Below are 27,746 nucleotides of genomic sequence, written 5' to 3'. Positions count from 1 at the left end.
TCATTCCTCTGGGTCAGCGGGGTCACAGTTCACACTTGGACATCAAGTAGGTCGTTTTGTCACACACCAGCCATCGGTCCTTGGCATGAACAGGATAGTTTGAGAGGCCTGTTTGGCTCTTTTCTTCAGGCAGGAGCCACTCCAGGGCGAGCCCGGCGACCAGACAGCAGTTCAGGTAAGGCGCCCACGCGTCCCTTGGGACAGCTCGGCCTTCAGCACGACGCGGTGGAAATGTGCGAGTCTGAGACTAATTGGCTCTGCATTTCTCAACTTCAGCCAGCAGGATTTGGCCCATGCCACGGCACACACTATTACTTTGTCAGTGATAATTATGGTTTCCAGAAACCGACGATCCGCAACCTGTTTAGCTCGTTTACTTGTAACAAAACTCTGCACCAGGCCATTATCAAACCAACCTTTACACTGCGTCACTGAAGGAAATAGTGACTAGATTCTTGGTGCAGTTACAAGAAGCATCTCAAGAAAAAAAAAGTAAAGCAGAGATTTTGGAACAAAATTCAAGAGCTTTCGACCCTGCACCTGGACATTCTTCCTCTGTGTGTGTGTGTGTGTGTGTGTCCCCTCTGGATGCTCCAGTTTCCTCCCACAGTCCAAAGACCTACCGGTTAATTGGTCATCATAAATTATCCTGTGATTAGCCTAGGGTTGAACTGGAGGGCTGCTGGGCTGCACAGCCAACGGGCCATGCATGAACCAAAATTCTAAATAAAATTAGAATGGAAATAGATGGCCATCAAAATGGAATGCATGAATAGGCCAAGGCTCATTAAGGGAGCTGTTTTACAATGATTTTGGAAATCATCTAGTTTAGTTTCAGACTGATGTGAGGAATGAACTCTGTGGCTAAAGCATAGCGCCTAAGGGAGAGTAAAAGCTTGCACAGATTTCTCCACACTTAGGCTGGAACACTATTGGCTAAGTTCACCGATTTTAAATGGAATTAATGTTTGTAAAAGGAATGTCAACTTATACCTGAAAACTCTAGAAAAAAAATTTGACTTGTGAAGATGAGATATACTAATTTCTTGATGAATTGTTAGCCCAGGGGCATAGGTTGTTGGATTAAATTGGAGAGAGTGTGTAAAGGAAGAGTAGGTTTTGAGGCGGGCAGTTTGAGAAGATCCAGCCCAAGGGGGTTCATGTTGCCAAGATTTAATTGGGGGACATTTCAACTGCTGATTTCAGCACGCTATCTAACTGTTCAGAAATTTGAAAGGTTAAAGGATGTAATTGTGCATTGGGACTGATGTTGCCAAAAGGAGAAGAAATTGTAATCCAAAGTAACACAGCTTGCAAAGAAACTGCAGATGAATTAGTTCATCATATCCAAGGTATTTAAATATATTCAACTAAAATAGAGGCTCCCAACCTCTTTTATACCATGGGCCAATACTGTTAAGCAAAGGGTGTGTGGATCCCAGATTGGGAACCCCTAATTTAAACAATAATGGGTTACTTACTTTGTGGAAGATCCAGTAACCCTTAAAGCAACCAACAAGACTGAATTTAAACAGCATGGTAAATGTGTACATCTCTTTATTGTTCCATCATCCATAAAAAGATTATCTATAATTAGCTCATGTGACAAACTTGCACCCCACCGTAAGGCAATATGTAGTATTGTTAAGGCAATTAGAAAAAGTTATCAGCATATAACATGGTTCTGCATAAACCAAAAATGTTCCCTCTCTCCCATAATAGATCCATAAAAAAGGGAGAAATTAATTAATTGACAAGTAATGGCACTCAGTAATTCACACATTATGTTCCACAACGTTTTTAAAAACTGGATTGCACTTCAATACTACAACCAATATCCCCATCTCATTATGTAAACATTTGCAAACTTGATCGCTTGGCACATTGTGGCTTGGAAAACTCTCTGGCATCATAATTTTCAGTTAGCTGCAATGAGATAAAAAGAGGGTTCAGTAAATTTTAGGCCGAGAAAGGATTTGTACCTCAGGTCCTGAGGTCCTTGACTGGCAAGATCCACAAGTGCATCACATAACATGGAACGCCGCCAAATACCCCCTCCCAACATACAGTATACCGAGATATGTTTAATTTCAGAACATCACTCTTGTAAATCAATAACCTGATCACTAATTATTTTACTAATGGCCCACAGGTTTTCCACTGGCATTATTTAATCCCAGCTCTTAATCATCTGCTTTAAGTCAACCTATTTAAGATACTTTTACCACATCAAAACAAAAAAATCGTCTGTAGCGGTTATAAACCAAAACTGCTCTGAGACCGAGCACGGGAGTGGGGGTGTAGACACTGTATAACTCGCTATTGACGATAACAAAGTTCCAAAGTTCAAAAGATCCTTTAAGAAACCAGCAAAGATGAACAATCTTGTAACATTAAAAAACTAACAGAGACTTTGAGGTACATGGAGCTTTGAAAAATAGAGGACTATGCGCAGGAAAATTCTAGGCAGCTTCTACCGTAGGTTGCATTGTGGGCTGAAGGGCCTGTAATGTGTTGCAGATTTTCTATGTTCTATGTTAAATTAACAATACTAAGTGGTCCAGTAACAATATAACAATAAAGTTAACAATCTTAAGCATCAGTGTTTCAATTAGCAGGCAACCAAAACAATAAATAAATAAATCACCCCATGGTTTACCCCCCTCCCCCACCCCCGGCTCTACTTGGACTAAAAACTGACTCAAGACAAAGCATGAAGACGTAACTATACTCATTCACTTCTACCACACCCAAATTACCCATAATAAATGCACAACACAAAATACGTACAACACAGACAAAAAATAGATATCCCCTAAAAGTGATGTGTCTTTGAAAGAACATTGGTGTCGACGTTTAATGCTTGGCAGATGTAGGTGAACCACGTAATCTTCCAAACAAGGAAATTCAGCTTTAACAATAACTTGCACGTTAAAAGTAATTGCAGATTTGTAAAGTTTAAATGATGTCACTGCGAAAGTTCCCTGTAGCTTTCTTTCAAAAGCTAGAAATAATAACTTTATTAACGAATAACAAGAATCACATGGAAAATAGGGATAATTCTGGATTGTGGACAGAGTAGTGGCAAGAAATACCAAATACTCAATTACATTTGCTACAAACAGACAGCCTCAGCTTTGCCACCCACTATAACTAAACTGTGTTTAAGAACTCTTCTGCCTGCCTAGATTTAATAGGGCTCACACCCCAAGTACATCTTTTCTTAATATATGCTTCAATTCACAACATTAATAGTCATAGACTAAAGGTCGCACTCTTCAAGAATATTTCTTAATATTTTACTTTATTCAGATACAGCGCAGAATTGGCCCTTCCAGTCATTTGAGCTGCACCACCTAGCAACCCCTGCTTTAACCCTTTGCCTAATAACAGGACAATTTACAATGACCAATTAACCTTCGAACTGGTACCTCTTTGGACTGTGGGAGGAAACCGGAGCACCCGGAGGAAACCCACGCAGTCGGGGGGAGAACATAAAAACTCCTTACAGACAGCAGCGGAAATTGAATCCGGGTGGCTGGTGCTGCCAAGCGTCGTGCTAGCCACCCTGCGTCATGCTTCAATTCACAATTGAATTGTGTTCCAGACTGAAACTCACACCCAGACTATGCTGTTACAAAGCTGAAGAGTTATGCACCATTTTCAACATCACATTTTACTGCTAATTCTGCTTACATTTCCCCACCGAAATTTTTAGGTTAGGGGGATTTATTTTAAGTAACATTAATCCTTTTAAAAGGACACTTTTCAAGTGCAGTCATGTAGAACGGTTACAAAGTGCTTTGTGGAACCAAGCTGCTGAAGAGTGCCATATAAATGCGGGATCTTCTTTAACCACCGAATTTAAGTCAATTTTATTTAGAGACGCGGCACAGAACAGGCCCTTCTGGCTCATCGAGCTGCCCTGTATTACAACCCACCTATTTAACCCTTTGGGGACAATTTACAACGACCAATTAACCTACTAACCGGTACGTCTTTGGACCGCGGCAGGAAAATGGAGCAGTTGGAGGGAACCCACGCGCTCACGGGAAAAAAAAACATACAAACTCCTCACAGGCGGTGTTGGAATTTAACTCTGAACTCCCAACGAAATAAGCCGTAACAGCGTCGCGCAAACCGCTACACTACCGTGATGCCCTAAATTTAAGATGTTGCTACTGTAACCTGTTATCCAAGTACAAAAGGTAAGAAATATGAGAGAGAGGTTGTTTCTTAGTAAACTAAGGGTTTAGGCATCGATGCTCCCCACCCTCAACCCCAAACTTCCAGAGATTGGTACCGTTATGATTATCACTACCAACTACTGATAGGTAGCTATTTAATCCAGAAGGGAAATGGAGCCCATGGGAAAGGGTGATTACATGTTCCAAGAAGGATCTGGTAGTCTGCTGTGTATTTCTAGGATGCGCTTTGGATTCAGATTTCCAGCACCTGCTTTTATATTGTTGTTCAATTTGTGTATCTGAAACTTTATTTCTTCATGTAGCAAATAGCATGCTTCAAAGTTATCTTTATTAAGACATATTTAAATGAAGCTGAATACTCCAAGATGAATGAACTTCATTTTGTTTGCCTTTATTTTGACTCTTTTACAAAACAGAGCAGAGCAAATTCTCAAAACATTGTCTTGAACTTGCAGGCAAATGTGTTCTCAGTTTTGGAACAAGATGCATTCATTGGAGTAGATATTAGAACCAGAGTCTCCAAATACAATCAAAGTTGTACTTATGCTAAAAGCAAATTTACTCCTTCAATTGGCCAGAATTAGCTACAACCAAATTCTCAGTTGTACATTGGAATAACGGGCTGAATCTCTACTCAAGACTGGTGGGTACCTGGAGGATTCCCAGCCTTTAGAATAGAATGCAACAAGCAATCTAACACTACACTTAAACACAATGAAACTCGGAAATAACGTGGCACGTAGATTTGTCTTTACAATGATCTAACTGAGTCGCTATGGCAAATTTGAGTTCGGCTAAGGGTGGTGGTGGTTTTTACTTACAAAGTAATAATTGGAAAACTAGGAACACAGTTCAGCACCAGTAGGATGGACAGCAGTTGAGATCACACATTTGCCCAAAATAACAATTGTTCTCTCCAATTATGCTACCTAACTTGTTATGTTTTTCCAACTTTTTTTTTAAATTTTAAGATATTAACATAGCTATTTTAGTTCTACTATTCCAATTTATTTAGTGAAAAATCTAAGCAAATTTAACATTTTAAACATCATACAGTCCTTGAAAATAAATTTGGGAGGAAGATAATCAGAAGTTGCAGTTAAGATGAAGACAACAGGTCATCTTGCTCAGGTTACACCAGCGGTTCCCAACCTCCCAACCGTTCTTTATGACATGGACGAATGGACCAATGCCAGGCTGGGAACCTCTGGATTAGACCAAGCCTTCACTTCTCAGCTAAAGAGAACCCAATACAAGTTACTTCACTGATTGTACTCAAATGTACTAATTAACAATTCGACTGCTCTGCCAGCAGATAGCAAACCCGAGCCAGAGAGAAAGATTCACAACATTAATTTTGGCGCTTTGTGAGATTTGAGGGAGTGATGCAAATGGTGGAAAAAGTGGGACAAAATGTGTAGACTAAATGGTCCCACTTCAGATGGAGCTGAAATTTGATTGAGATTTGTAAATGGCATTTCGGAAAGTAGCTTACCATGTCAATACTCTGCTGCAAGATCTTACTAGATTTGATGACATTAAATCAAAATCTGTAATAATTTGAATTTAAAAAATGCCACCGCTATGACACATTCTACCTTTCAGAGATAATTTGGTAAGATGACTCATGGCATTTTCCCCAAAAAAGTTGATCTCTAAATATTACTATTTAAGTCTAGTCAAGAATTTATTTTTGAAGTCTAAGAGATGGGAGTTATCAATAACTTTTGTTACTTCTCGCAAGAATCCACACTATGCTATAATTTGAAAAGAAGTTTAAGTCTGCTGAATGTTGACGATTAGGTTCATGGGACATGATGACAGGCCAAAGACAAATATGAATAACAGCATTTGACGAGAGAAGCAAAAGTTTGATAAATACAAAAAGCTGAAAGTTGTTTCCTCCTCCATCAGTGTAGCTAATTTACAACATAATAATCTGCATTAAGGATTACACCCTTTTAAACAATTTAACTAGTGGGAAATTCAGATTACTTCATTTGGTTTAGATATGCAGAGTGGCTCGGAACTAAACAGTGATAAACTATGATTTGGAACATTAAAACAGTAGTCACAACAAAAATTGAACTAAATAATATTCAACTATCAAATATAATCTACAGCAGTTGATTGACAGATTAAACTACTAGCATTCTTTTAACCTTTTTTTTTTGCAAATAATGTAATAAATAAAATAGATTCAGTTTTTCCCCAGTTATCTAAATTATCCTCAAGTAAATACAGTGGATTCTGGTTAATTGAGCCATCATTTAATCAGGGCAGCACTTATTTGGGACAACTCTTAAAGAACAAAAACTAAAATTGCCAGGATTCCTTTTGTTTATTTGAGACACTCTGCCACTCAACTGGGTCAGGAGATTGTTGCCGAACAAGCAAATTGGCAACAATCGCATGCACTTGTGTGGCCGTTTGACACAACACTGTGCAGAGTGAATATTTAAACAGTGTCAGTTGTGTGTGTTTGTTTCAAAAAGCATGGATTATTGTCACTGATAGTCAGCGAGAAATAAGCAGCAAGACAATTGGAAATTGTTTTGCTCACTGTGGTTTCAAGCACTCAGGCTTGGAGCTGCCAGAAACAGCCTGGAGTGAAAATATAACAATCTCACTACTTCAACAAGTTAGGAATTACGAAGGTATTGACAACCATCTTGAATGTTATGATGAAAATGAAGATTTGGAGAATGCAATCTTCGGTAGCACTGTATGAAGGCAGTCCATTATCTGCACTAATTTTGTACATTGCGTACACTGGATGAAATCCTCCATCAATAACTATTAGGAACCAATACAGTTTCATAGGGTGGTGGGGTGGAGATACGTCTCTACCAAAGCCTGCAAATCACACTTAGGCAAGGCATAGCACCTGCTCAGCCCCCCAGCCAGGGTTACGTGAAGCTATGGGAGTAAGAGGCGGATGGTCGTATGAGCAGATGGTGCACATCACAAGTCCTGGTTATGTGACCACTGACGCCAGGCAGTCTCTGAAGAGTATTGATAATGGCTGGGGTCACCCATCTTGTAAAGACACTGCCCAGAAGCTGGCAATGGCAGAACATTTCTGTAGAAAAAACTTGCCAAGAGCAAGCATGGTCATAGAAAGGCCATGATTGCCCACATAGTATGACACAGCACAGAACAAACGAACGAAAACACACAATTTTATAGTACTATGGTACTATTAGTAGTGTTCTAATTTGTTCTGCATTTCATTTGAATACATGATGCATCTTTTTTTTAATATAACTTTTTATAAAAAGTTCCATGAAACTTCGGCTACTAGGGGGAGCCACTTAATTGGGACAAAATGTACTAGACCCAATGTATCCCAAGTAACCCGAATCCATTGCATTACGCATTTATTGATTGCGCAGCGATTAAAAAAATCAAACAAACATAACCAGGTCCTTACATGTAGCTCCACTGAAAGCAGCTAGAATGGCAGAGAAAATCACTTCAGGAGACTGTGCTGCATCAATTGCTGTAAGAAGTCCCTTCTTCTGGTAATATGAAACGAGGGGCTTTGTTTGGGTGTGATAAGAAGCTAGGCGAGATTTTAAAGTTTCTTCATTGTCATCCGAGCGTTTTATCAAAGCTTCACCGGTTACCTTAGTACAGAAAAATACAAATTAATAACAGCTTTATGCACAGATATAGAGACCAGGCTTAAGAGTTGTGATAGATACAAATCATATACGCCTATCCCACTACTCATTCTGGCTATCTGTCTACAAACATCGGGAGTCACTATACTTAAAGATAACTGCTAGATCAACACCCAACTTCAAGAAACTTCAGCCAAAGCACCTGGAATATTTAGCGTGATAATGAATCTAGACTTGTGTTCCCGGAAAACAGTTCTAAAAGATAATGTTTTTCCTCTTCCCAACCCTCCAAGCACACAAATTTTATGACGGTGAATTTTATTCTGTACTTCAAAATTTTTGGGTGCTGATTTGTAAATTCTGCAAGGGCGAATTTATTACCCAAATGGATGAAAAACAGGCATTATCTGCATTAGCTTTGGAAATGGGGCGGGAGAAGAGTGCTCAACTGGTTTGGCAATGGGTAATTTTGAAGCTGGTACTTTTTTTTCATTAATATGATGGATTTCTGGTGCTTCTGATGAATTGACTCAAAAGTTCAACACCCAAAAGCACTTGTACATTCTGAGTCACTGACTAATCCTCTGTGTGGCGGGGTGGAGGCATGTCTCTACCAAAGGAGGTATAACGCGCTCCTTTCTTCCGCTAGCCTGCAGGTCACCCATGGGCAAAGTGTAGCACCTGCTTAGCCCCCCAATCAGGGTCACAAGTAGCGTTGGGAGCAGGTGGTGGATGTTCATATGAGCACAAGTCCTGGTTATGTGACCACTGACACCAGGCAAACAATCTTTGAAGAGTTTTGATAATGGCTGGGGCCATCATAGTCATAAGACCATGATTGCCCATGTCATATGACATAATGATGATGACATACAACACAGCACATAATGACGATGACGACTTAATGCCCAAATTATTTTCTCTGTCCACTTAGTAATCTCAGCCATGGCTGCCCAAAGAAGTTGACTGAGTGTAATTAAGATTCTAGCTTTGGGAAGGTTGATTCATTTCTACTTGGCGAATTGGAAGCTTAACAGAAGCAGCATTGTTGGTTATTCTGTGTTTTGATGCCCCCGATACAGGTATTCCAAATCTTGGAAGCAAACAGGAGAGCAGAGTTGATGTCATGCACAGATTTATCGGTTCTGTCAAGATCATTAGTGGCCCACATGTGCAAGGACCTAACACCTTCAAGAGCCAGAAACAAAATCTTTGTCTCAGACGGTCAGTCAGCACTCAAAGCGAGGAGCAATTCTTAACCTTGACCTTGTTCTTGAGACAAGCTGCTTGACTCCTTCCCTATCTGGTCTCGCCTCACCATTCCCAGGCTGAGCCTTCCAAAAGGCTGTATGCCAGTCAATCCCACACCCACCCAAGAAATTTACTGGTATGATACTAGTCACTAACTTTGCAAATTAAGCCCACTTAATAGAGTGCTTTGGCCACTTTTTTGTTCTTAAACTGGCTGAGAACAGCGGTCCCCAACCTGAGGTTCACGACCCCTCAGTTAATGGTAGGAGTCCACGGCATAAAAAGGTTGGGAACTCCTGCCTTGAAATTTCAGTTAGAAATACATTGGGAAAGACATGACAAAAAGGACTACTAAATTTATATACATTGTCGAACCAAAAAAAAGAAAAGAAGATAATTTGCTCAGCACTTAAAAAAGCTGAAATAAAGTCATACATTGTGGCTTTGGGTTTGTCAGCAGACTGTAAAATTTCTAAAGCATTTTAACTAGTATGCAGTGTGAATTGTTGTTACTTTCACATTTCATCACCCCACCCCACGAGCTTTTCAAAGTGTGACACATGCAATGCTGGAGTAGAAAAAATAAGCTGCTAATTTTAGAAATAAAAACAAATATAATACAGCAAAGGTAATTACAAAGGTGTGTGTTAAAAGGTTTCACTACATGTAGAAACAGAAGCACAAATTACATTAAGTGCAAGCAAACCAGAATTCAACTTAAATAAGTAACATCTATTTTCAGGATCTGCACAACCTGTACGTTCTAAGGACTGATCTTTTGGGAAGATTACTTCATTCATAATAGCCTTACAGTACACGTTTAAAATGTGTTACAGAAGTAAAAGTGAACAATCATGATTCATTATACGTACGTCATCTTTCATGGGCACTTTGGGTGGTTTGTACAATTTGTGGTAGGTGCGTCCGCTGGCTTGATGGACCAGTCTATATATTAAAAAAAAACACATGGCTGTTAAATAGTCTCCTCATTAATGTCAATCTTAATTTTCAATGGATGGCAATGTTTCACTTTAAGAGACTTTAACAACAGTAGATTTATAACACTATAAGATATCGGAGCAGAATTTGGTCCATTGAGTTGGTTCTGCCATTTCATCATGGCTGATCCATTTCTCTCTCTCAACCCCAATCTCCTGCCTTCCCCCCATGACCTTTCATACCTTTGACTATTCAAGAATCTATCAACCTCTACCTTAAATATACCCAATGACCTGGCAACGACAGCCACCTGTGGCATCAAATTCCACAGATTCACCACTCTCTGGCTCAAGAAATTCCTCCCCATCTCTGTTCCAAATGGACTTCCGTCTATTTTGAGACTGTGCCCTCTGGTCCAAAACTTCTCCCACCAAAGGAAATATCCTCCTCACATCCACTCTATCTAGGCCTCTCTACATTCGACCATATAAGACCATAAAACATAGTAGAAGAATTAGGCCATTCAGCTGTCAAGTCTGATTTAATCCTGTGATACCAATACAATCTTTATGAACATGATGGTGCTCTTAAATGGCAATAAGGTAACACAATATCAAATCCAAATTTACTAATGTTGCAATTAATATTTTGCAATGTAACACACACACACACAAAATGCTGTAGGAACTCAGCAGACCAGGCAGCATCTATTGAAAAGAATAAACAGTTGACGTTTTGGGCTGAGACCCTTCTTTTTGAGTCCTGATGTAGGATCATGGCCCGAAACCTTGACTGTTTACTCTTTTCCATAGACGCTGCCTGACCTGCTGAGTTCCTCCAGCATTGTGTGTGTGTGTGGGTTACTTTGGATTTCCAGCATCTGCAGATTTTCCCATGTTGGTGATACTGTAAAACATTTATTTCCAAGTTCTGCAAAGAACCTATCAATACTTAAATCTTAACTGTCCAAGTAAACTAATCTATACTAAGTCTATTAATAATTAATTTAAGACAGCACAGAGGTGTAGCAGTGAGTATAATGTTACTAGAATGCCAGTGACCCAGGTTCAATTCCTGTCACAATCTGTAAGGAGTTTGTACGTTCTCCCTGTGAACGCGTGGGTTTCTGCCGGGTGCTCCTGTCTCCAAGTCACACGGGTTAGTAGGTTAATTGGTCAGATGGGTGTAATTGGGTGGCACAAGCCCGTTGGTCCGTAAGTAACTGTTAACGTGCTTTATCTCGAAATAAATTATAAATATGAATACCTGCCACAGATCCTGCTAACCAGCAAATCATCTTCAATCTTAAACTCCAGCACAGAGTCCAGCTTCTCGGATCGTTTTTCCAATTGTTTATCGAACTTTAAAGAGAGCACAAATGAGTCAGACATGCATGAGTGAAAGTAAATGCCTTTAAGAGCCCTAAAACATTCAAGGATAAATTAATTTTATAATGATCAAGATGCCGTTGTTTTGTAACAATTCTTCTTTCACTAAGACTGCTTAAAAGCTTTTTTTTTAAAAAAACAATGTCCTATTTATTAACACACATATTACATTTAGACGGAATCAAAACCAACAGTTTCAAATCTGATGAGAATCTCGCTGCGATGCAATTATTTTCTCTCAGCTTCTCCCAATTTCCCCAGGGATTATCCTCCACTAAGCAACAAAGATGAAGAAAAATAAAAAATATATATATTTACATAATTCTACTTTAAAACAGAATACCAGAAGGGCAAACATAATCCCAGTACTTTGCAGTTATCTTCTGTACTACATAAAGCTAACTATTTTCACATTAAATTAAAAACTATCAATCTACTTAATATTTTCAATTTGTGGAATTGAAGTCATATTAACTTCAAGGTAAAAATCAGTCATTTGTGATACAGCACCAGTCCTTCAGCTCAAGTCAGTGTTCGGCATGATGCCAAATACAAACTAAATCTCTGCTGTCTGCACAAGACCCATATCCCTTCATATTCAAAGTAAATTTCTTATCAAAGTACATATATGTCACCATATACTACAGCAAGATTCATTTTCTTGCAGGTATTCACTGTAGGACAAAGAAATACAATGGAGTCAATGAAAAACTACAAAGATTTGACAAACAATCAATGTAAAAATACGACAAATAGTGCCTAAAACAAAAAACACAAACCCCAATATCTCCTTTAAACTTCACTTCTCTCACCTAAGTGTACAGAGAAAATTTACAAGGATGTTGCTGGGTCTGGAGGACCTGAGTTATATGAAAAGATTGAATAAGTTAGGACTTTATTCCTTGGAATGTACAGTTGCAAGAAAAAGTTTGTGAACCCTTTGCAAACCAGGTAATTGCAGAGGGTTCACAAACTTTTTTTTGCAACTGTAGAAGACTGAGAGGAGATTTAACAGAGGTATACAAAATTATGAGGGGTATAGAAAGGGTAAATGCAAGCAGGCTTTTTCCACTGAGGTTGGGTGGGATTGCAACTCAAGGTCTTGGGTTAAGGGTTAGGGTTACACATGACCATGACCACCCAGGTCACAGATACAACACATGATGATGACGACGACCTGGGAGAAAGATTTTGTCTGTCTAATCTAAGCCTCTTGGAAATGTATAATTTTCTATTGGATCACCCCCAACCTCTGATGCTCCAGAGGAAACAAGGTTTGTCTAACCTCTTCCTATAGTTCATATTCCTTAATCCAGGACGCATCTTGATAAACCTCTACTGTACATCTTGACTAGCAATGGACAGAAAAATAAGTCAATTTAACAAGTCAAATTAATTAGTAGCTGTACGTTAATATCACAGCACCATCCAGTGATGGCAAAGTGTCCTGTCCTATGTTTAGAAATTATTTTAAATAATAATTTTGGCCTACCATCTCTGCTTGATTCACAGTGCGTGGGAATCCATCCAACAGAAATCCATTTTTACAGGCCGGGCTGTCCAGGTTTTTGTTAATCAGTTCAACCACCATTTCATCACTCACCTAAAGACAAACAAAAATTAAATGGTAAATGTGCCAAATATTTACTACTTGTCATCACCACCCCCATCAGATCATTCTACTGACTAACGATGGTTTTGTAGCAAGTTTGTTCACTTTGGGAAAGAAGTCTGAGGTACAGGAAATTTGAGGGGAACACAGCAATTGCACATGTTCTGGCATGAACATCAACTGGCGATAAAGCAGGACGACCGACTCTCCCTGGTCTCAACCCACGAAGATCGAGAGGGACACAAATTCAACCGGGCATCGGTGAAAGTCATGGCGCAAGCAAACACACGGTACGCAAGAGAATTCCTAGAAGCATGGATTTCGACAAAAAAAAAATTCTGTAGACAGCACGTAGACCTCAATTGTCTTTAAGGCCCAATGTGGGCAAAACTTCAGACCACAGTGCGCGAAGTTTGCCATGCAACCAATCAGCGATGAGATTTCCTCCCACATCACAGGTGAGTTTCCAAAATGACGACCAATCAGCTGATAAGTATATTGAGGCCAAGCACTCAGAGGACACACCACAATAAGCAGCGTGTTGACGATGTCTCCGCGCAAGTTGCCAAGATTGTAGAAAAACTCAACCCAACCATAAACCACCCAAGCGACGCCATTTTCCAAATTATTTCCATCATGTTCTCTCCAAATTCAGAGAGGGGAGACGGGGCAAGGGACAATGAACCGAGAGAAAATAATTGAAATTTTGACGTCTCTCTCTCTCTCTGCCCGCCCAAGCAAGCTCATTTATCTCCTTTTCTTTAGAGTCTTCATCTTTCTATCTCAACTTAGATTATGATCATACACACAAGGAAGTCTGCAGATGCTGGAAACCCAAAGCAACAGACAAAATGCTGGAGGAACTCAGCAGGTCACGCGGCATCGACAGAATTGAATAGACAGTTGACGTTCTGAGCCAAGACCCTTCTTCAAGACTGAGAAGGGAGGGGAAAGATGCCAGGATGAAAAGGTGGGGGAAGGGAAGGAGGTTAGCTGGAAGGTGATAGGTGAAGCCAGGTGGCTGGGAGAGGACAAGGGCTGGAGAAGAGGGAATCTGATAGAAGAGTGGGCCATAGGAGAAAGGAAAGGAGGGGTCCCAGGGGAAGTGATAGGCAGGCGAGAAGAGGGAAAATGGTCAGAGTGGGGAATAGAAGAAGAGCTCATGATCTGCTCATTCTCTTAGATGGAACCTGGACAACCTTGCTCTCCTCCCTATCACAAACATTCCCTTTGCTTTCTCTCCACACCCCGCCTCCCCACCGCAACTTAAATACTCTCAAGTTCGCCATTGTTCAGTTCTGATTAAGGGTCTTTGACCAGAAGCAGCAACTCTGCATTTTTCTCCTCAGATGTTATTGGAGCCGCTGGTAGTTCTCAACATTTACTGCTTTTTGTTTCACTTCCAGCATCTACAGCTATTTTGCTTTTCAAAATTCTTCATGAGTTTGACAGGATAGACGAAGGAATGATGCTTCTCTGTTGGAAGTGCCGAGGACAAGGGTCACAGACTCAAAATAAGTGGTTAGCCATTCAGGATGAAGATGAGAAGAGATTTCTCCCGAGGGTAGAGTAAATCTTTGGAATTCGTTCCACAAGCAAGCTGTGGAAATTCAGTCACTGTTTACATTTACAGAAAACTAGAAAGAGGAAATCAAAGGATTAATGAAAAAACTGGTGCTGAAGTAAAGCAGATAGTGGATCAAGCACGAGGGGAAAAACAGCCCGTTTCCACAATTGATTCTAAGGGTTCGGATTTCTTCAAAGCCAAAGATTCCAACTGATATGACTTGAATGTACTCAATGTTTTAAGCACTTTGTTTCCTGAAGCAGTTAAATCAAACCAAAAATTACTATCATCTACCTATATTAAAAAAAATAGCTCCTCATCTCAAATCTGAATGGACAATCTTCCTTGGCCTAGTTCCAGATCAGGAAGGAATCACTCGCCACTTACTCTGTCAATTGCCTCTCATCGCCACAGTCATTCACATCTCAATAAACACAAGGATAATGGTACTTTAATTCAACAGTGGTTAACCTATAGTAAACGTGGTCACGTGCAGTTAGGACACACTGAAGTATCAGCATATCAGAATCAGGTTTAATATCACTGGCGCACATTGTGAAATTTGCTTTGCGGCAGCAGTACAGTACAATACATAATAATAACTACAATTTACAATAAGTATACATAATAAAGAAAATTAAATTAAATTAGTCGTGCAAAAACAGAGAGGGGAAAAAATACTGTGGTGGCGTTCGCGTGTTCATTGTCCATTCAGAAATCAGATGGCAGAGGGGAAGAAGCTGTTCCTGAATCGCTGTGTGTGTGCCTTCAGGCTCCTGTACCTCCTCCCTGATGGGAGCACTGAGAAGAGGGCATGTCCTGGGTGATGGGGGTCCTTAATGATGGATGTCACTTTGTGAGGCATCCATCAGATAATATCTAGCCCAAATTAATCACGATAAATACCAAGAGCAAAACAATTTCTAGTTTGAGGAGTCTTGTGACACTTTTTGACTATTTTCTCTGGAGCAGATAAACCCAGAGAGAAATATAACGATGTTTGATTTTAATATTTAATGAGTATTCAGGGAAAAAAAATAATTTCTTTTGCCAGGTCACTGATAGGAGTCATTTTATAAAAAAATTCAGAGAGACAGACTGCCTTACATGAATAAATGTTGAGAATATGGGCACTCTTCAGATTTAACCTGCGAGTATTGCCTCGTTTGATTGAAAAGTGGTTAGATATTTGTGTAGGGGAAGGTACAAGGCTAGGATACTGCAAGGTTTGGAGTTAATCTGACTTTCTTTGGCATTGCTTGCTTAGAATAATGAGCCACAAGCTATTTTCTGATGTGTGAATTTATGTTACTTCAGCAGTAATCCATTAGTTCACAGATAAAATTTATTAAACCTACAAAGCTGAGGCTGTGCCTTGCTCCCAGTGCCCCAGGCTTTGTGTGTGGGCTCACTTTTGTTCTGGATGCTACTTGCTTACTTTTGTTGTTTGTCTGATTTGTTTGTTTTCCTCTCTGCAGACTGGGTGTCTGACTGATCTTCTTATTGTGGGGTCTTTTGGTTTGTCTTGTGGTTGCCTATAAGGAGACAAATCACGAAGTTGTATACAATATTCATGCTTTGACACTTTAAACTTTTGAAACCACCCTTTTTCAGTAACTATAAATTCAGACTTCTATTGTCAATCGGTGGGACCCGCTTCGTACTCAGTCTCTGCAGTTAACTAGTGAGGTGATGTATTGCTGATCAGCAAACTTTCACCAACTTGCTGATTCACACAGAACTGCAAATTTCAGATTCAGCCAGCACTCTGCACTTAGTGAGCCAAACTTATTCAGAGTGCCAACAGGAACATTAACTTTATTACAAATACTCTCGGGATACTTCTCTAACCACCCACCAGTGGTCGCGAATAAAAAATGCACATTTCACACTGGGCAAACTCAGATGCCAAAATCCTATTAAAATTTGTTAAGAGTAGCAAGTATAGCACCAATTACCGAGAAGCAGTCATGCAGTATGGTGCCAAATCTTTAAAAGGGATCCATAAATTAACCAATTCAAAAAGTATCCCAGGTACTATTAGGGTGTATTCTGCAGGTATACAGCAAATATTAAATTCAGCAGCAACCAGTCTTCAGATTTGAATGTGGATTGTAAATTGAATTTAAAATGCAGCCCTGAACAAGGGCCTCTCTGAAGCTGCAGACTGGGGTTGATTACAAACCAAGAAATACCCATTCACTCGATGTGTGCAGATGCATGAATCCAGAGAGAAAGTCAGTGGGGATTAACATTCATTTTGGCTGTCTTGGAGCATGGGTGTGAAGAAGGATGTGTTTGAAAACTATATGTAATTCAAAGGAAGCATTGTAGGTACATTGTAACTATAGAATTGTCCTGCTGTTACCTTTGATCTTTAGCATATAAAAATGTTATGTAATATTGGGTCGGGAGGCCTCTTCCTCCTAGAGTGTCTCAATATGATGCCTGTTGCTCATTTTTGTTGAATAAAACACTTCTACATCCACTAGCTTCAGTCTCCCTCTGGTGACGGCTCACGTCACAACAATACCAAACGGTTTACCTGCAGGGGTACATGTACTGAAGATCATTTTGCAAATTGCTTACACAATTATTCAAACAAAAAATCCATCGAGCTGCTCTAATAAAACCAACTTCTTTCCTCACATCAATTCACTCCATGATAAAATACTTGGCCTACATCTTCCCCCCCACCCCCCGACAAGACTCTGTCCATTCATGTCCAGAAAAGGGATGTGAAATGTCCACTTCAAGGACACAGATACAGGAAAATATTTTTGTGAAAACACAAGAGACTCTGCAGACCACACACACACACACACACACACAAACCCAGCAGGTCTGGGAGGATCCATTAAAATGAATCCTGTACATTTTCCCCACATGGATTTTCTCCCGGTGACCCTGTTTCCTCCCACAGTCCAAAGAGGTCCCAGTCGGGTTATTGTTGGGCGGCACCACTTGAAGGGCTGCAAGGCCATATTCTTTGCTGTATCTCGATAAATAAATGCAAATGCTGACTGCTCGTTCATTTCCATGGATGCTGCCTGACCTGCTTAGTTCCTCCAGCATTAACTGTGTGTTGCTCCAGATCATTTTGTCAGTCTTTTTTATTATTATTTGGGCTGTGCTAGTTCTACCATTCTAAAAAAAAAGGAGGAATTTCATTTGATTTTTGGGGGCAAGTAGGGATGATGACAGCCAGAGTTGGCTGAAAAAAAACAGAAATAATATACTATGGTATAAGTCAGTGATTCCCAATGGGGGCAGTTACGTGTCCTAAGGGGGCATTAGGGGAAATAGAAGTCCTTGGGGGGCGTTTAGCGACACCTTGACTTGAGGCACAAGACCCAAATGACCGTGTCAACTCACTGCTGTCGTCAGCATCCAAAAGGCATTCCCAGTTTGTGTTTTTTTAATTTTAATTTAGCCCTGTTAGTGATGGATTATACGTACAGCACTATCTCTACATGTTTGAAGGCGGTGAAGCCTTGAACTCTAATCCTGCTAGGAAGCAGAAACTACAGAAAGTGCATCAATACAGTGTTACATACCTGGATTGTGGTTTTACTCTGTTCCTGTCAGATCAGCAACCCCCCCTCCATCTGTTATCTGTAATACTGTGCTGTCTAATAGAGCCATGAAACCATCAAGATTGCAGGAACACTTCCGTAAAAGACACCCTGAAAAGGCATGGTATGGTATTACTCAGTTCCAGAAGATGAAAGAAGCATTTGAAAAGCGTTACACACTCGAGTCATTTGCCAAGAAAGCTACAAATGACCTTGATAGTGGTCTCATTGCTTCTTATAACATTTCCAAAATGATAGCAAAGTGTGGAAAATCTCATATAATTGGTGAAAGATTAATAATGCCTGCTGTACCAGAAGTGGTCACCACTGTTCTCAAAATGGATACCAGTATTTTAAAATCAATTCCTCTGTGGCTCGTCATATTGGTGAAATGAGTGAAGGCATTTAATATCAACTATGCACAGAGTTACAAAAAAACAGTACTTGGGATACAACTGGATGAGGCATTATTAATGGCGCAAGTACGGTTTATCAAAAACAAATGTTTATGAAGAGATTCTCTTTTGTATCAATGGAGAATCAATCTACGACGAGCTCAAAATGTATCTTGATGATAAAAGTATTCCAACAAGGAACAAGGTTTCTTGAGCAACAGATGGAGCACCATATATGACAGGTTGCCATGCTGGTTCAGTGGCATTTATGAAAAAAGAAATTCTAAGTCTGTTTGCAATCCATTGTGTGATTCATCGTCAACATCTCGCAGCCAAAAACCTCAGCCAGCAACTTTTTTTCCCCAAGCGTAACTGTTGTAATATCTACTTTCAAAATTAAAGCTCACACATTAAGTAGCAGAATATTTTGCCAGTTATGCCAAGATAAAGATGAAGAGTTTGAACGCTTGTTTCTTCACACTGAAGTGTGTTGGCTGTCAAAACGCTGCAGCTTAAAACATTTCTTTGATCTTTCTGACACTGTGGTTGAATTTTTGCTCAAAGTTGACACGAGCTTGGGAAACAAGACTGAATTTCTCAGTGGAAATGTGGCATATCTAGCCAATCAGTATGACAAAACGAACATTTTATGTATGAAACTGCAAGATGAGTATTTCAATTTAATCTAGGGGAAAAGTGCAGAAAATTGGAAATACAGTATACAAGCAAAACACTGGGAGGAGAATGTTCTCACAGTTTCCCTGCATGGAAAGTATGGCACTCTCTTTCACAGATGGTGATTTGCAAGAGTACTGCTTATACTTGCAGTCACTGAAGGAGGATTTTCAGAACCAGTTCAAGGACTTTAAAGCAGTCTGGAAATTCAAGGCTGGGTAATTAACTCATTTCTTTACAAGGTGTAAGAACAGGGAGAGAGCTTGCGAGAAGAAATTATTGAAATTCAGAATAATGAAGAAGCCAAAATGCTTTTCAAAAATGTTGGCTTTTGTGGTATGTGGTAACTCCTCAAATGCAGTAAAAACCTAACATACCTCACTCAAGTAACTACTGAATTCAAACACACATTGACAAGAATCAGCAAGCAGGATGACCTAGCCCTCATCAAAAGCTTTAAGTTCCTCGGGGTCAATATCACAAATGACCTGACTTGGTCCAACTAAGCAGAGTTCACTGCCAAGAAAGCCCACCAGCGCCTTTACTTCCTGAGAAAACTAAAGAAATCTGGCCTGTCCCCTAAAACCCTCACTAATTTTTATAGATGCACCGTAGAAAGCATTCTTCTAGGGTGCATCACAACCTGGTATGGAAGTTGTCCTGTCCAAGACCGAAAGAAGCTGCAGAAGATCGCGAACACAACGCAGCACATCACACAAACCAATCTTACGTCCACGGACTCACTTTATACCGCACGCTGTCGGAGCAGTGCTGCCAGGATAATCAGGGACATGACCCACCCAACCAACACACTTTTCATCCCTCTTCCCTCCAGGAGAAGGCTCAGGAGCTTGAAGACTCGTACGGCCAGATTTGGGAACAGCTTCTTTCCAACTGCAATAAGACTGCTAAACAGATCCTGACCCGGATCTAGGCCGTACCCTCCAAATATCCGGACCTGCCTCTCGGTTTTTTGCACTACCTTACTTCCCACTTTTCTATTTCCTATTTATGATTTATAATTTAAGTTTTTAATATTTACTAATTTTAACTTTTTTAATATTTAATATTGGTAATCTAGGGAGTGTGAAGCGCAGAATCAAATATCGCTGTGATGATTGTACGTTCTAGTACCAATTATTTGGCGACAATGAAGTATAAAGTAAACCTGATGATCTTCCAGCAGCATTCATTACATCAACAGTGACAACTCTAGAAAATGTTTCCCTTATGTACATAAGATGCCTGTTGACAACATGTCAATTAACTACCCCAGTTTCTGATTAAATCAGCAATTCAGTTGGAGAAGATTAAGGCCAGGATCATTTTAATCTCCACATGATAACCTCAGAAGCCCTCTGCAAGCAGCTATCCAATGTGGGTACCTCAGACTGCTGAAGCAAGAGGTTAAAGACATCAGTGAACTCACAGTCACCTGATCAGCACAGGTCTTTAGTACTCAGCCAGGTACCCTATTTGGGCCGGACGCCGGAATGCAGGACTAGAAAATAGCCGGAACTCCCTCCATTTATTGGGACACAGTGCCGCTTAATTGGGACAGAAGATGGTCAGTCACGGGCTCTTGTGTGGCCATTAGACACTACACCGGGCTTAGAGTGAACAGTTGTGTCCGTTGTATGTACTGGTGTTATGTCATCCCCTCGGGCTGAGGACACCAATTCAAAAAGCAGTGATTTTTGACCATTCTGTTTCATTAGTTGCGACTTCTAAAAAAATTTGAGACTCAAGCCATGAAAAGATTTGACACTAGCTGAAAAAAAATTACATTACTGGACCAAAATAAAAGCCATCCCCTAAACACCACTCATTGTCAGCTGGCAGAGACAACTGGAGTACTGAAATTTACAACTGCACGCTCCATACATCAGCAAGATAAACTGTGAGAAGAATAGGCATTACGTAAGGGACAACAGGGAACATCCCAAAAACAAAAGCATAGATCCAGATGTTGAAGAGGTCCTCAGTCAATGGTTTTCTATTGTAACTGGACAAGGTATACGTATCAGTGAATCAGTGTTAAAAAAACAAGTCAGAGGAGCTAGCTAAGAAGCTGGGTGATGAAGATTTTAAAGCAACAGATGGTAGGTTGTCTCGATGGAAATGTAAAAACCACATTAAATTCAAGAAAGCACACGGTAAGAAATGCAGTGTTGACGCTCTAAGTACAGAAACATGGAAATCTACAAAACTCCCCGACTTGCTTCAAATTTTGTGCAGATGATACCCACAATGCCTTTTTTCCCCTGATGTCTACAGGCTCTTTCTTTAAAAATCATGCCACTGAATTGTTGCCTTGCCAGCAAACACACAATACTTTTGGGTTCAAAGAAAGCAATGACTGAGTTGTGTTGTTCAAATATGCCAGGAACTGATAAAAATAAATTGTGGGTTATTGGGAAAAATGTTAAACATCAATGTTTTAAGGGGCTAAGAATGGATAGTTCACTAATCGAGTACCACGCCAGTGTACACTCCATGAATTCCTCCGCCAGTAACCATTACAAACTAACAGTTTTAAAGTACTGTAGTAATACTGGCAATGTTCTAATCTGTTCTGTATTTCATTTAAATACATAATTTGTTATTCAGTGGGTGTGGGGTGGAGATATGTCTCTACCAAAGGAGTTGTAAGGTGCTCCTTCACTCCACTTGCTTGCAGGTCACCCTTGGGCAAGGTGTAGCACCCGCACTGCCCCCAACTAGGGGCACGTGAAGCCATGGGAGCAGGTGGTGGATGGTCGTACAAACAACTGGTGCATATCACAAGTCCTGGTTATTCGACCACTGACACCAGGCAGACAATCTCTGAAGAGTATTGATAATGGCTGCCCAGAAGAAGGCAATAGCAAACCACTTCCGTAAAAAAATTGCCAAAAACAATCATGGTCATGGACAATAAGACTACGATCGCCCCACATAACGAATGATTGAACACAGCTTTATTACTGTAGTACTGTATTATTGTAGTAATATTGGTAGTGTTTCAATTTGTTCTGCATTTTATTTAAATAAATATTTCATTACCCAGTTAAACGGTAGTTTGATGTTTTTATACTGTACCTTTTAAACTATTTCCATGAAACTTCAGATAATTGGAGCAGCCGCTTAATTGGTCCAAAATATATAGGTCCTGATGTGCCCCAATTTACCAGAATCCATTGGATTTACAAATTATACCCAGCATTTTACATGCTTACATTTCGGACTCCTGACATCCACAAAGTCTTGTTCTTCACTTTTGATTATTAAAGTGAAAAACATCCTGGAAGTACATGAGCTCAGGCAGCGTCTATGGAGGGACAAATAAGCTTACTGTTTCAGATCTATGATCTAATTAAAGATCATGAATCTGAAATGTTAACTATACTTCCCTCTCTCTTGTGAGTACTTCATGGGCAGGATTTTCCCCATTCACCATTTCAGAACATTGCACTTACTAATTTGCCAGCATCCAGCGTTTTCTTTAACTTCTGTCCCAATTCTGATCCACTTGCCACCATGGCTCGCAACATGTCACCTGTCGATAAGTGACAGACATTGTAGTGGTCAGCAAGCTTATGAGCCTAATGGAAAAACAAAATTCAAGAGGTTTTTATTTTCTCCAGTTAGCAATTAGCTAAGCTATTTTTATTAAAACCAATTGAAATTATTCACACGAAGTAATCACACAAGAACATTAAACGTGAAATGTTTTATCACAAATAAATATTGAAATTGCATTGAATCACCTGCTGTTCCCTGATCTTAGGGGTATAAAAATGTGATGTACCTTTGGGTTTGTGAGCCTCTAGTGGGAGTGTCTCCAGAATGATGCCTGCTTGTTGAACTGAATAAAGACTTCTACATCATCAGCTTCAGTGTCTCTCTGGTGACTTCGATCAGTCACACTTTGGGGATACTACATGTCAGAATCAGGTTTAACGTCACTCACATTATGCCATGAAATTAGTTTTTTGTGGCAATACATAAAATTTCTACAGTACCTTGCAAAAGACTTGGGCACATACACTTAGCAAGGGAGCCTAAGACCTTTGCATAGTACTGTGGTGTTTATGTATTGCACTGCACTGCCATGAAAAACAAATTCCATGACATATGAGGGGTGATTGATAGGTTCGTGGCCTAAGGTAGAAGGAGATGAGTTATACAGCTCTCATTCCATGCGCCTGCAGTTCAACCCTTTGTGTGAAAATGCAGAAAATTTGAAGTTAATAACTCATCTCCTTCTACCTGAGGCCACGAACGTATCAATCACCCCCGCTGTAGACCACTTCTGGAGGTCCAAGACGCCGACTTCTACAAAGAAGGGATCCGTATGCTCCACGACTGCTGAACTAAGTGTGTAAACGTAGGAAAAATAAATGTGTTAGGTTTTCTAAAATTGACTCCTCCTACCTTAGGCCACGAACTTATTAATTGCCCCTTGTAATGTGAGTGATGATAACCCTGATTCTGGTATGGGTCTTTACTGTGGACTGAGAGTGGGAAGGGTGTAAAGAGAGGGCATTTCTTGTATTCTTGATATGTACTTAAGACTTTTCACAGTACTGTATCTCACCTTTCATCAACCTCGTCACTGACAGTGCCAAGATTTGCAGGGAAGAAGTCCAAATGGCAATGCAGAAAATGAATCTTTTAAGTGATACGTTGCACTTCATGGTGTTATATGCTTGAAGCATGCTGTCAACTAGCTGCACATAGTCCATACAAAACTGCCTCAATTCATCAATATTTCTGGGATATCTTGCATGAACCTTTTCAGGTCATGCCACAGCATCGCAATTGGGTTAAGGTCTGGAGTCTAACTCAGCCATTCCAAAACATGAATTTTCTTCTTTTTAAACCAGTCTGTTGATTTTCTCTAGTGTTTCGGATCATTATCTTGTTGCATCATCCAACTTCTATTGAGTTTCAGGTGATGGACTGCTACCCTGACGTTCTCCTGTAAAATGCCTTGATACAATTTTAAATTCATTGTCCCCCCAATGATTGGAAGCTGTCCAGACTCGGAGGCAGCCCTGGTGCTCATGATGCTCCTTCCACCATGCATCACAGCTGGGATGAGGCTTTGCTGTGGTGCGCAGTGCCCCTTTTCCTCCAAACATAGCAACGTGCATTTCTGCCAAAAAGTTCAACTTTTGTCTCATCTGTCCACAGAACATTGTCCCAGAATGTGCTGTAGAAAATCCAGGTGTTCTTCTGCAAACTTGAGATGTGCAACCATGTTTGCTTTGGAGAGCAGTAATTTCCATTGTGGTATCCTTCCATGAACACCATTCTTGTTCAGTGTTTTTTTTAAAATAGTGGGCACATGAATGGAGACTTTAGCAAGTTGCAGAAATTTCTACAGATCTTTTGCAGTAACCCTTGGGTTCCTTTCACCTCTTTCAGCATTTCACGTTGTGCTTTTGGTGTAATCTTTGCAGGACACCCACTCCTAGTGAGAGTAGCAACAGTACTGAAATTCCTCCATTTGGAGACAATTTCTCTTCCTGTGGACTGATGAACACCCAGGTCTTTAAAAATGCTTTTGTAGCTTTTTCCAGCTTCATGCATCCCTACAATTATTCTTCTAAGGTCCTCTGAAAGTTGTTTTCATAAAGGCATGGTGCACATAAAGAGATCTTTTTAGAAGAACAGGCTCCGTCAGTAACCTGACCGTGTGTGTCTTTTTTTATAGGGCAGGGCACCTCTACAACCCACACCTCCAATCTCATCTCAGTGATGGGAAGACCTGACTCTAAATAGGTTTTGTAGAAGGCATTACCCCAGAGGTTCACATTCTTTTTTGAACCTAGACTGTTTGTTTAAATGGTGAACTCGGTATGGACGAGAAGTAGTGCAATTGCTTCTGTTATTAGCTTAGGCAGACTGTGTTTGTCTGTTATTGGGACTTAGTTGAAGATCAGACATTTTATGAGCAATTAATGTAGAAAAGCAGGTAATTCCAAATGGTTCATGAACCTTTTCCTGCAACTGTATATTAAAAGTTAAATTAAATAAGTAGAGCAAAAAATAGGGAAAAGAAATGTAGTGAGGCAGTGCTCATGGGTTCAATGTCGATTCAAAAATTAGATGGCAGAAGCTGTTCCTGAATTGTTGAGCATGTGCCTTCCTGATCATAGCAATGAGAAGAGGGCAGGTCCTGGGTGGTGGAGGTCCTTAATGATGGAAGCCACCTTCCTGAGGTATTGCTCCTTGAAGTTGACCAGGAGGCTAATGCGCATGATGGAGCTGGCTAATTTTACAACTCTCTCCAGCTTACTTCGGTCTTGTGCAATAGCCTACACCCCCCCCCCCCACCCCGTACCAGATGGTGATGAAGGAAGTTAGAATGCTCTCCATGGTACATCTGTAGAGATTTTCGAGTGTTTTTGGTAACATACTCAAGCCCCTCAAACTCCTAATGAAATATAGCTGCTGTACATTTAAGGCTAGGCTGGAATGGGTGGCTCAGTGTGGGGTCACAAGCACTGGGCGTGACAGAATTGTGCAAGTTCAGATATGACCAAAAGTTACACTAAAGATTGTGAAACGTAGCAGATGGAAAGCTAGCTTATGGAAAACCAGATCCGCTGATTGGAGATAAAAGCATCACGATTGAAGGGGTTTAGCAGCAGAGAGTATGAAGTTGCCATTGCTGAGGCAGAAGCCCAATACAAGTTACCCCAATAAACATTTTCACTAACTCGGTTGAGAATACAAAGCAAGGTGCAGGAAGCATTCCTAAAACCCACTCTCTAGAAGCCTCTCCTTTTTTAAAAAGAAATTTAGAGCCTCGTCACATTGGAGAGTTGCAGCAATGGTTTCACTGGCCCTACACTCAACCCTGGAACATCTGGGCAGTGGGGAGCCACAGCCATGGTGAAGCAAAGTAGAGGTGGTGGATCTAAAAAAATAAAATCAATCGCCTTTCGGGCAGCCACAATCCTTGCCCTCGGATAAATATAAACAACTTATTTCCCACAAATACAATTTAAGGCTGATACAAATTATAAATTAAAGAATCCTAAAGAATAACCAATAAACATGAGAAAATGCTGAGATGCTGGAAATCCAAAGTGACACATACAAAATGGTGGGGGAACTCAGCAGGTCAGGCAGCAACTATGGAAATGAATAAACAGTTAGTGTTTCAGGCCGAGACCCTTCTTCAGGGCAGGAGATTCTCACACTGAACAGATCTCACACCAGGTTAGATATTCGTTTTAAAGATAAAACAAGAGTATCATTTCCCCTCATTCTATAAATTAGCAACCCACACTTAAATTCTAGACGTGATTCTATAGTTCAAAACCTTAACTGACATTGTGCAGCACCTAAACATCCCGAACTATTTTTTTTGGAAGTCGTTGAAGGTCAAAGTGTCTTTACATGAAAATGGAATCCAATCTGCCAATGGACTTAATCAAACAACTAAACAGGACTTAGGTCGTAAATGTACTCCTACTTTGATGGTGTAAATGCACACCAGTTTAACAGAAGTAACCTTCCTACCCGAACCCTAGCATGGTCCAAATCCAAACTTTGGAAGCAAGGGGAACATGGTTTGGCAGAGCGTCAGGCCAACTTTGCACCAACCTGCGTGCCTTTCCCGGCTCCGGGAGGGCCCAGAAGGATCGCCCTGATTCCCCGCTGAGCACGGCTCACTTTCGGTTCCTCTTCGGCCGCCGGGCTCATGTTTAACGCCGAGATGACCCGCTGAACTAACTGCAAACCAGCGCTCGGCCGCTCCCTCCGGCACCACACGAGCGGGGCTCTCACATTAACGGGGCGTCGGCCTGGTGCCTGCCTTGCCGATTGGTTCAGTGGCGGCTCCGTGGCCTGCCTCGCCTTGCGACAGAGAGGAAATTGCGTACAAAGTGAGCGCCCGGCAGATCTTTGCCTCATGACATCTACAACTTTGTAGCCCGAGCTTTGTGCAAGCGTTGCTATCGCGTTAAACATCCAGGGGTCTTTTGAGTCATAGAAAAGTACAGCACGGAAACAGGCCATTCTGCCCATCTAGTCCGGGCCGAGCCATTTTTTAAAAACTGCCTATTCCCATCGACCTGCACCGGGACCGTAGCCCTCCATACCCCTACCACCCGTGTACCTGTCCAAACTTCTCTTAAACCTTGAAATCGGGCTCCCGTGCACTGGCAGCTGATTTCACCACCCTCTGAGTGAAGAGGTTTCCCCTCATGTTCCCCTTTCACCCAAAGAGGTCCTTCTGCAGCAGTACAGGGCCTTGGTGAGACCACACCTGGAGTACAGTTGTGTGCAGTTTTGGTCTCCAAATTTGAGGAAGGACATTCTTGCTATTGAGGGAGTGCAGCGTAGGTTCACCAGGTTAATTCCCGGGATGGCGAGTCTGTCATATGTTGAAAGATTGGAGCGACTGGGCTTGTATACACTGGAATTGAGAAGGATGAGAGGGGATCTGATTGAAACATGTAAGATTATTAAGGGTTTAGACATGGTGGAGGCAGGAAGCATGTTCCTGCTGA

At 40.7% G+C, this 27,746-nt stretch overlaps 1 protein-coding gene across 2 annotated transcripts; it reads right to left on the bottom strand.

Annotated features, from left to right (window-relative positions):
- Positions 1–27,104, bottom strand: ak2 (adenylate kinase 2). 2 transcript variants are annotated; one of them, XM_063033570.1, is made up of 7 exons: positions 26,839–27,101; positions 22,695–22,820; positions 12,905–13,015; positions 11,291–11,385; positions 9,958–10,030; positions 7,642–7,837; positions 1–1,926 (listed from the first exon to the last, which is right to left on the bottom strand). In XM_063033570.1, exons 1-7 carry the CDS (start codon positions 26,935–26,937, stop codon positions 1,919–1,921), a joined length of 708 nt encoding a protein of 235 aa, XP_062889640.1. In that variant the 5' UTR covers positions 26,938–27,101; the 3' UTR covers positions 1–1,918. The 2 variants fall into 2 exon arrangements, with proteins under 2 accessions (XP_062889640.1, XP_062889639.1); XM_063033569.1 differs by lacking the exon at positions 1–1,926 and having other exon boundaries at positions 7,601–7,837; positions 26,839–27,104.
- Positions 27,105–27,746: the final 642 nt, after the last annotated feature.

This window comes from Mobula hypostoma, chromosome 26, assembly GCF_963921235.1.
Source record: "Mobula hypostoma chromosome 26, sMobHyp1.1, whole genome shotgun sequence".
Classification (NCBI taxonomy): domain Eukaryota; kingdom Metazoa; phylum Chordata; class Chondrichthyes; order Myliobatiformes; family Myliobatidae; genus Mobula; species Mobula hypostoma.
This window is presented reverse-complemented; position numbering and strand designations above follow the sequence as displayed.

Excerpts from the sequence above, each read along its gene's own strand:
- ak2 (XM_063033569.1), bottom strand. The coding sequence starts at position 26,937 with ATGAGCCCGGCGGCCGAAGAGGAACCGAAAGTGAGCCGTGCTCAGCGG. Across the intron at positions 10,031-11,290 it reads GTTAGCAGGATCTGTGGCAG|ACTGGTCCATCAAGCCAGCG; the intron begins GTATTCATATTT and ends TTTAATATATAG. Across the intron at positions 7,838-9,957 it reads AAGTGCCCATGAAAGATGAC|GTAACCGGTGAAGCTTTGAT; the intron begins GTACGTATAATG and ends TTCTGTACTAAG.